This window comes from Chiloscyllium plagiosum, unplaced genomic scaffold (assembly GCF_037043375.1).
Source record: "Chiloscyllium plagiosum isolate Xiang-an unplaced genomic scaffold, Cpla_swu_hap1 HiC_scaffold_35, whole genome shotgun sequence".
Taxonomy (NCBI): domain Eukaryota; kingdom Metazoa; phylum Chordata; class Chondrichthyes; order Orectolobiformes; family Hemiscylliidae; genus Chiloscyllium; species Chiloscyllium plagiosum.
This window is the reverse complement of record NW_028270173.1, coordinates 36813410-36823478: the sequence shown is the minus strand read 5'-3', so window position 1 is coordinate 36823478 and position 10069 is coordinate 36813410. Positions and strand designations below refer to the sequence as shown.

Here is a 10069-nt window from a genome sequence, read left to right as displayed (position 1 = left end):
ATTCACCTTACCTGCACACATTTGAACTGTGGGAGGAAATCCACGCAGAGAACGTGCAAACTCCACACAGTTAATCACCTGAGGCGGGATTTGACCCGGGTCTCTGGCGCTGTGAGGCAGCAGTGCTCACCACTGTGCCACCGTGCCGCCCAACCTGTCTAACTGGTCTAAGAGACTGATAAGAAATTCCTAATTTAAAACGACTCCTTCTGGCAAAGGTATTGAAGTTTAAAACTGCAGTTGGATTTGCATGCGCTTGCTGTTAGAGGATCCATAAGTGGCCAGATGACTTTTAATTTCAACATGTCTGAAGCCCAGCTCCTAATACATGTTCATTTTCTTTTGTTTTCCATTTGGGCCTCCTCAGTGCTAAGTGTACATCAGGGTGAACTGATGGAAAAACCAACAGAACCGAATGGATCTCTCAGTACCTCGGAAGAGTTTCTTGACACTCAAAGACGGAGTTCTTACAAAATGGGCGAAGTAATCTTCATTGCGATTGTAACGGGATCTCTGAGTGTGGTAACCCTCGTGGGGAACGTTCTCGTCATTATTTCTATTAAAATAAACAGGCATTTGCAAACTATTAACAACTATTTCATTTTCAGCTTAGCCTGCGCTGATGTCACTGTTGGAGTAACCATGAATCTATTCACCATTTACAGTCTCCTTGGCTACTGGCCTCTGGGTCCGGTGGTGTGCGATTTATGGCTTGCTGTCGATTACGTTGTCAGCAATGCCTCTTCCATGAATCTTCTTATCATCAGCTTTGACCGCTACTTCTGTGTGACGAAACCCCTTAGCTACCCCGTAAGGAGGACACCAAAGGTTGCAGGCATGATGATCGCAGCCGTTTGGGTGGTGTCATTTATTGTATGGGCTCCTGCCATTCTGTTCTGGCAGCTCATCGTAGGGCAGAGAACAGTCAGTGAAGGAGAATGTTATATACAGTTCTTGTCCAATCCTGCTGTCACTTTCGCCACTTCAATAGCTGCCTTCTATCTGCCAGTCACCATCATGGTGATATTATATGTGTTCATATCACGGGCTAGCAAAAGTCGAATGAAGGTGGATAAAAAAGAGCCTGGATCTAATAAGGAACCAGTTTACCCCAACCAAGAGGTGGGTAAGGTGCTGAAATCGAATCCGAGCAACATATCTAATGCTTCTGTTAGGCTGCCACAAGTGAAAATGCCAAAAGGTACAATAATCTATGGAAGAATAATTGATCATTTCGATGAAAGAGAAGCGGGGTGCTTGGGTGAGACAACTTCTTCCATTATGATTCCATCAAATAAGAAGTTGGTAGGGCCGATCAGTGAGAATGGAAATGTCTGTACTGTGATGGATAACTGCAAAGTCTCCTATACAAGGATGATTAATCAACGACAAAACAGTAATGACCATGGAACCATACCTGGAATCGTTGCAGAGCTTAGAAGCAATAACGGGAAGGACAGGGAGATATCAGAAACCCAAAAAACAAGTAAAATAATTCATAATACTGTTCAGAAGAGAACGGTCAGTGTTACGAGAGAAATGAAAGTGACTAGAACCATTCTGGCTATTCTTCTGGCATTTATCATCACTTGGAGTCCATGCAATGTCATGGTGCTCATTAGCACGTTCTGTCCCAGCTGTATTCCAAACACAGTTTGGAATATCGGATATTGGGTATTTTACATCAATAGCACTGTCAATCCAGCCTGTTACGCACTGTGTAATGCTACTTTCAAGAAAACCTTCAAACATCTTCTCTTGTGCCAGTTCAAGAGCAGTGGTGCAAAAAGTTAAAGAAAATAAGCCACAAGCAAAATATCATGAGCACTACATGTAATGTGATGATGATGACTTTCAAATATATATCTAAAACTACGGGCATGTGATGTGTTTATTGTGTCAAAAAAGACTCAGGTAGACATTTTACACACCATTTTTGAAGCACACTTTAGTTTTACTCAATTAATTCGTAATGGCTCTTATCAATGATGGTTTGCTGACGAGACTGAGAGATGAATTGTCCAATGTCAAATTTGGACAAAAATTCGAATGGCTTGTGAGATTTGCTCAGTATTAATGAAATAATAAATGATCTGTGTGGTGAAGGAAAGCAGAAATTCACTATTTTCAACATTATCCAATAAAGAATAGTTGAAAAATACTGAATTCTAGTATAAATTCAGCATGCTCGGGTGGACAGCACTTAGCTTGTTGGACAAGTAGTGTTTATATGGGGTGATGGACAAATGCACTGGATTAGAACCTCTTTTTATTTGGCTGAGAAAGACTCGAAGTCGGTGCCCATGCTTTCCAAATTATTAAAAATAAATAAATAAATGCCTCACAACTGAATAAATAATAGTGTAAATTAATTTAACCATATTTATTTAAATCACACAATGCCTATCGTGTTTCCAGCGCACCTGACCTCTTTTACCGGGTCTTATCATGTCCATTTAATTTATTAGATACTAGCTTTTTCATTGTTTTGAAAATAAAGAAAACGATTCCTGCTTTTAAGCCACAGATGTTTCATCTAAAGATCGAGCAATTCACTGTCATGTACTCAGGCTGATATCTGAGCAACAAACTTATGCATTTCATGTGTTTAAGATCTGTGTCACCATTGAAACAACATTAATAAGAACACAGCTTTGACTGCAGTGGACACTGGATAATTGGAGCCCACTGCCTTTGCGGATTTGAAACAGGTGGGATTTGACTACTCCGGTCTTTTCCACCTACATCTGCATGGTTGTAGAGTTTGTCATCCTCACTCTCTATCTCCCACTCATTTTCTGTGCCACTAGGCTCAGTGCCATCCCTCAGATTTGCAGCAGGAGCACCAGGTCAGAGGCTAATCTTTTAGTCTTTCCCAAGTATCCTTTCCATTCCAGCGGGTTTCTGCAAACTGAAAAGACCAAATTGAAACAGTGTGAATTGAATACAATATACAATGCACTGAGTAGATTTTAATCTCAAATCGGCTTTCTTAGTTACAATGGATTCATTGCAAAAGTTTACTCTGGTCAGTTGCCCGACCTTCTGGGAAGGATTGGAACCATGTCGCAGGAAATGACCTTGGCCTTCCAGCATGTCAAATGGTTGAAATTTCCGCAGCTACAATGAGCTGAATTTCCAAGTGAAAGTGTTAACTTCTCAACTGAGCCGAAATTTCCTAATATTGGTGCACATATTTCAAGCTAACCTGACATGCTCTCTCGTCGACTCAACACAAAATTCACTGGAGAAGTGAAATTCAGTATCAGAAAACATCAATGTGCCAAATTATGTTGCAGACTCGTTATTATATTCCTCATTGACCCATTGGGTTGACAATAACAATTGCATCTGTCTTGGGTGTTTAGTGGAGTTCTAAATCACTAAGCAGAAACAATTACTAAACATTGCTCAGCAACATTGGACGATAGGAAAAATGACATTGCTACCATATAGGGTGAAGAGGGTCATGAAAGGGATTTTGCAGTTGGAGGCACTTTTCGCTGGATTCTGTTGGGGCGGGGAGATGAAGGCAAACTGTGCAAAAGAGTACAATCTAGGTCGAAAATCCAAGAATTTTTATTTCAACCGTTAACAACACCAGCAGCAAAAGATGGAAATGACAAAAATATCAGGGCATTCATATCTGTCCCAACAAGACGAATCATGTGCGATTGCAAATGGGTTCCACAGCCACGTTCGGACAGACCATAGCTAACTCTTCATGCACAGGAAACAGCCAAAGTAGGAAAACCAACAAAGGGAGGCGGTGGGAGGAGGAACTTTCAGCATAAACACTCAGGGTAAATAATTTTCAAGGTAAACATAGTTAAAATGCTGGTGAAAAGTATAGAAAAGGTAATATCAGTCTTAACTAATATTCCATATTTTGGAAAATAAGATGAGTTTCGACCAGTACCATCATTTCATATGGTAATGAGATTCATTCTTTCCATCCCTGGTTTTCTCCCTTGTTCTTACCAGGTAAATTAAATCGATCCTCTGCTGCTTTTCCCACTTATCCAGATCCAATAATACCAATGGACCCATCTGTCTTGTTTATCCCAGCAATGTCCAATGCAATCTGATTCCCTGTTTTCCATTGTCTGTTCTATTATTTCCAACAACCTCTCGCCTTTCATGTCCTTCCTTCACACCAGCCATGGTCCCAAAGAAATCAATGCAGTTTAAGTACTGACTTCTTTTTATTTCTTCCATGTGAGCAACTATATTCCCTGCTCAAAATGTTGTCTCCTCTCCACTGAAGACATCAAATGCAGATTGAAACATTATTTTGGGCCCTTCTATTCAGTCCTCAGTCTTTATCCTTAGCTTCCTCTTGCTTTGACGTTTTTCTTCTCGGACTACGCTCTCTACCCTCAGTCTCCGATATTATTATATATTTCAGCTCAAAGGAAGCATGCCATTTTATATTTTGTTGATTTTATAACTTTAAAACTCGCAAAACTCTGTTCACAAACTTCAGGTAATAATTACTGCTTTCATTCTCGTGGGCGGTATATTCATTTATTGAAGGATGGTTATGCACAGCCACAGAGATAGAGGGAATGTTTTTTTTCTGTTCTTGCGGGTGGGGATTGCTTGATGAGTTACTTGCCTGTGAGATCGTCCAGACTCCTGGAGTCCGCTTTTGTGATGAATCTGGGGAAAGCTGGGTGTGATTTCTGAAATGGTGTCAGTTGTAAATATCACATTTGACTGGCTGACTGGTTTGCTAATGCAGAAAAATGCTAATAATGTAGTTTCAGTTCCTGGAGATTATAATGAGGACTGTTAAGCTTCAAGCACGTTAGTGTGGGTCCACAGTCACACGTAGACCATTCTAGATAAGGACAGTATTTTCTTTTCCTAAAGACACAAATAAACAAGATGGTTTTTTTCAACAACTGACAATAGTTTCATGGTAACCATTAGATTATTAATTCCATTTTCTTTTGTGATTGAATTCGAATTAGCCATCTGTGATGGGAGAATGCAAACATAAGTCCTCAGAGAATTACTTGGAATATATGGATCGACAGTATTTTTTGAAGTTGTATTAATGTTTTCAATTTACTTTTTTTATTATTTTTAAATTTAGACCTTCACACTGCATTATTACTGGAAGCGTTTTAATCCTGTTCTCCATTCAGATAGAGACAAATTATTGAATTTGTTACTTGACTATTTGCTTACACCCCAGTTTAAATTCTCCTGTAATGCAAACACATTGCCTTTTTTTTTGCTAATCTTTACCATTATAAATATTTATAGTGGATCTTAGAGTCTTTTTTTGCTAGTTTTCCCATTTGTACTATGTTATTATTTGAGAATGACAGTGTCCATATTCTCCTCGGACAAATTTTGTTTAGTAACTTGAGTTGACAGGTTTTTGATCTGATACAATCCTTATTAGGAGACTTCCCTTGTTGAGTGTTTGTGCATGGTGGAAATGTATTTTGATTGTTAGTTGTGTATTAGTTCCTTAAATGTTAACTATTGCTGGTCTACCATCAGACATTCCATTGCATTTTCCTTATCCACCATCACCAAATCTTCCCTCTGATCTTCATATTTTATTTTGTCTAGAACTAAGGCCGTGGTTTCTGATTGTAAACTGAATATAACATTATTCATGTCATGGCCACTCTTTCGTAAACTATACTATACAACAAAGTTTTCAGTTGCCCATCTTATTTTGCATAATGCACGATCTAAAACAATCTACTGCCTGGATGGTGACCCAATGTGCAGCTTAGAAATATATTTCACACGCATTTGAAAATTTGCCCCACACAAACTATGCTAGTATTAATGAGGGTCACGTGGTTCATATGTCAATTGAAGTCTTCCACATTTATTGTGTCAACTCCAGTTTCTAAAATGCCATTTACTTCCTCACTCCTGTATTCTTTCTTTAGTGAACACAGCTACACCACCACCATTTTCCAGCATACTGCCATTTCTGAATACCACTAATTCACTAATTACTATCGGATCATGCTTATGAATTTATATTTAACTTAACAATTGATGAAAATGATTGCAAGTGCAAGGCACAAATTTGTTAATTCAGTTTTCTTTATCCACTCTATAACCTTTTGCCCTAACTGTTGACATACTTTTCTGTTATTGTCCGTTGTATTTCCTGCTATACTCTGATTATTATTTTACATTTGCCTTGATCTAATATTGTTTCCTCTCGCTTAAACTTATGGAACCATCTAGAAATGCTCCCTTATTCCCCTATTCAATTACAGGCTTTGTATCTCCCAATTCAGATGACTTGCCTGAAGACTGACTCCAGCACTGATTAATTGTAACCCATCTCAACAATGCAGCCACATTTTTTCCAGTACCAGTGTGAACTTATCACAAACTACCAATCAGTATTCTCACAGCAGCCCTTGAGTCATACATCAATAACTCTAAACTTATTGATCAAATACTCATTTTTACGTAGTTCAGTTTTTGCACAAAGGATTGCCTCATTGAAACTTCTTTTCAGTTCTGTGGCAGATCCTCATACTTGCAATGCAAAACCTCTTTATTAGACTACTCATGTCATTGGTACCTGCAAGGAGAAATACAACTGGATCGTCTCCCTTCAACTGCAATCTCTTATCCAGCAGTAGAACTGCATATTAAAGTAATAGATGTATTGTTGCCTGCATGAGCAGTTGTGCTGATTGAAGACTAATTATGATCAACAGTTGTATCAACGAAAATTAAGAAATAAGATTTTGTTATTATCACTCATGTACTGAAGAAGATTGATAGTTTTTCTTGCCTTGTTAAATCCAAAGAAATTAGGTTTATCTTGATTCTAGTTTTGTGATGAGATTGTAAAATTTTTACTACGAATCAAACCATAAAAAAACATAAGAAATATTTAATGAGTGATTTCCAAGCTTTTCTTTTTTCCTTCTCTCTCTTACAGTCAATTTATTGGTAATTGTCATCCTATCATGGAAGAAATGTGGCCTCTCCACTTGCACAACTTACTACCTGATGGCTGTGGCAACAGCAGATCTACTGGTCATCTTCTCTTCTATCATATTGGATCAACTCATTTCCTATTTTTTCCCAGTATCTTTTCTGGAGATCACTCATGTGTGTAATATCATACGTATTCTTATTTATGTAGGTACTGAATGTTCTGTCTGGTTTGTTGTCACTTTCTCACTTGATCTATTTGTAGCCATTTGTTGTCAGAAGTTTAAAACAAAGTATTGCACTGGCAAAACTGCACTTGTAATTATATCAATCACATTCATTGTGATTTGTTTAAAAAACATCCCATTCTACTTCACAGTTGAAACCAGAGAGATGACTGATGATGTTCCTTGGTTTTGTAAGGAAAAGACAAACTACTATACAGATCCTGCATGGGTGGCATTTGATTGGTTTGATACGATTTTCACACCATTGATCCCATACGCTTTAATTCTCTTTGTCAATGTGCTCACAATCAGACACATTTTAATGATCAGATGGGTCCGGAGGCAACTCAGGGGTACTGTTGGAAACTGCACTGACCAAGAGATTGAGAGCAGAAGGAATTCTGCAATTTTATTCTTTACAATATCAGGCAGTTTCATTTTACTTTGGCTTTTATTTGTTATAAACTTCTTATGTTGTACCATTGCAGGATATATTCCTGAAAATTACAATGATTCCTTAAACATCTTTGCAGATGTAGGCATCATGCTGGTGGATTTAAGTTGCTGCACACATGCATTTATTTATGGTGCCACTCAGTCCAAGTTCAGGGAGCAGTTCAAGAATGCTGTGAAAAATTCATGTACATCAATGTCTCATATTCTTAACTAGTGCTGGGAGCCCCGTTTCCAGTAACATGCATCCTCATTTAACTAGAGGTTTCCATAGGTAGAACTTGAGCAGTGTTCGTGGAGTGGGGACTGCAAGGGAGGATTCCGGTCAGGTAACATGAGTAGTGGGGATTTTGGAGGAGAAAGTCTGAGCTCCCATTTAAGGGGATGGTGAAAAGGAGTGACTGCAGTCTCATCTCCTTGCTAATTATTACTAATCCTCAGAAAAGAAAATATCTGTTTAATAATAAAGAAAAATATGTATGTATAAAATCAGTTGTGTCAATAATCTGTTGTTATTTGAAGTTATTTCTGATGATATTTAACTGAAGGTGCCTCTATTTCATTCTCTCATCTGTTTTTCACAGCACTCGCATGGTAGGGAGTGTTAAGGGCCGATGCCCGTATGCTTTGGGCTGGTCGCATTCTTCGCTCTCTCTCTCTCTCTCTCTCTCTCTCTCTCTCTGTCTGTGTCTCTCCATCCAGCTCTTTCTCTTTTCTTTCACCTTCTGACATTGTTGGGAAACATGAGCATTGTCGTTAGTTTATCGGCATCAGCGGTTGCAGTGCTTATTGGAGCCTGAACTCATAATTTCATAGGCGTTCTGCTATGGAGGAGCTTGATGCCCACAGTAGCCCTGCCCACATGGGGAGCAGATAGGTCATCATTGGTGTTTGGTGCTCAGTTGGTTGTCGTCTATGGCAGAACTTCATGCGCAGAGCAAGCTGTATCCTTTGTTCAGCATATGTTTGAGTTCAGCACCGACAGGATGCGACATCCTGGCGACTTTTGGAGGCAAGGCCTGGCGACATCAAGAGGCAAGGACGAGCGTGAATTGCTTGAAAGGTTGAGTTTTTTTTTTATATTTCAAAATTATTCCGAAGATTTTGCATTTAGGAAATTGGTAACAAATTTTCACCATAAGTGGCACATTTGCAAATGTTTCACTGCACTCATGTGAGAATGTGTGACAATAAAACTAATTATAATTCTATTCCCACCCCCTCCCTCTCTGTTAGGAAGTGGGTATATCTCCGCACAGGTACAGCAGAGGAAATCAATATTAACAAATGAAATAGTAGAAGTAGATCATTCAGCCATGGAACAATATCATGGCTCTTCTATTTGTGTTCCAAGTTCTACATTCCAAAATAGCACAATAAGATTTCCTTCCCTGCCTAACAAGAACCTATTTGAGTTAGTTTGAAAATCATTTGATCAATGACTCAACTTCCACTTTTTTCCGATGAAATATTCTAAAGTTACATCGTGATGTAAAGGGAAGACTCCTCTCATCACTTACCAAAAGGTGTGACATTTAGTGTTTTAAAGTTGGGTTCCCTAATTCTGGACTGCCTCACAAAAGGTCACTTTCTATCCTCATCCATGTCAAGGATATTTTCGAGTCGAGAGTGTGGTGACGGAAAAGCACAGCAGATCAGGCAGCATCTGAGGACCAAGAGAATCGACCTTTTGGGCATAAGCCCTCCATCAGGAATGAGGTTTGCGGGCTGGGGGGCTGAGGGATTTCATTCTCTCAGGATATTCAGGACTCAACACAGTTTGATGAAGTCACCCCTCACTTTTCTCTACTCCAATGAAGAGATGTCCAGTCACCCCCAACTTTTCTCTTAAGACAACATATTTATTCCAAATATGAATGTACAAAACCAGCTTTGAAGAGCCAAACGACGCATTTATGTCCTTTCTTAAATAAGGCAAGTATTCTTGCTCTAATTATTCAAGATGTGGTCTTGTTACTGCTCTGTAAAATGGGAAAATGACATCCTTAGTTTTATGATAAATTCTTCTGGTGTTGGAGGCCGTGATGCAGAGAAAGTCTGTCGCCTTAAAACTTTTCCTTAAACATTAAGAATAAAATTTAGTAATGAATTATAGAACATGTTTGTTGTACACTACAAAATAAGCCGACAGGCAGAGAGGGTTAGGCCAAATAAAGGGAGAACCCAAGTTATGCAGAAGGTAAAATCATCTGTTCTCACCAAGTGATAACAGGATGCTCTAAGGCAATTAGGAACCTTTTCCATTATATCAGTGAATCCGTGTAAACAGGACACCAAGTGATAACATTCACAGCTGTCCCCTGTGAAATTAATGACAGTGCTTGATTCTGACCTCGAAACGAAATTCGGTATCTTCAAAAGCCTTGTAATTAACAGTCAGTTCCCATCAATTATAATGGATTCTTGTCACCCTTTAAGCTAGGCAGACACAG

The 10069-nt window shown here is 38.9% G+C and overlaps 1 protein-coding gene and 1 pseudogene across 1 annotated transcript; both read left to right on the top strand.

Moving 5' to 3' along the window:
* The first annotated feature begins 345 nt into the window (after positions 1-345).
* On the top strand, positions 346-1794 carry LOC148140662 (muscarinic acetylcholine receptor M2-like). Its single transcript, XM_087978984.1, has one exon. It carries the CDS (start codon positions 394-396, stop codon positions 1792-1794), a length of 1401 nt encoding a protein of 466 aa, XP_087835110.1. The 5' UTR covers positions 346-393.
* Positions 1795-1972: 178 nt separating this feature from the next.
* LOC148140661 (muscarinic acetylcholine receptor M2-like) overlaps positions 1973-10069 on the top strand; it is a 35178-nt pseudogene continuing 27081 nt past the window's right edge.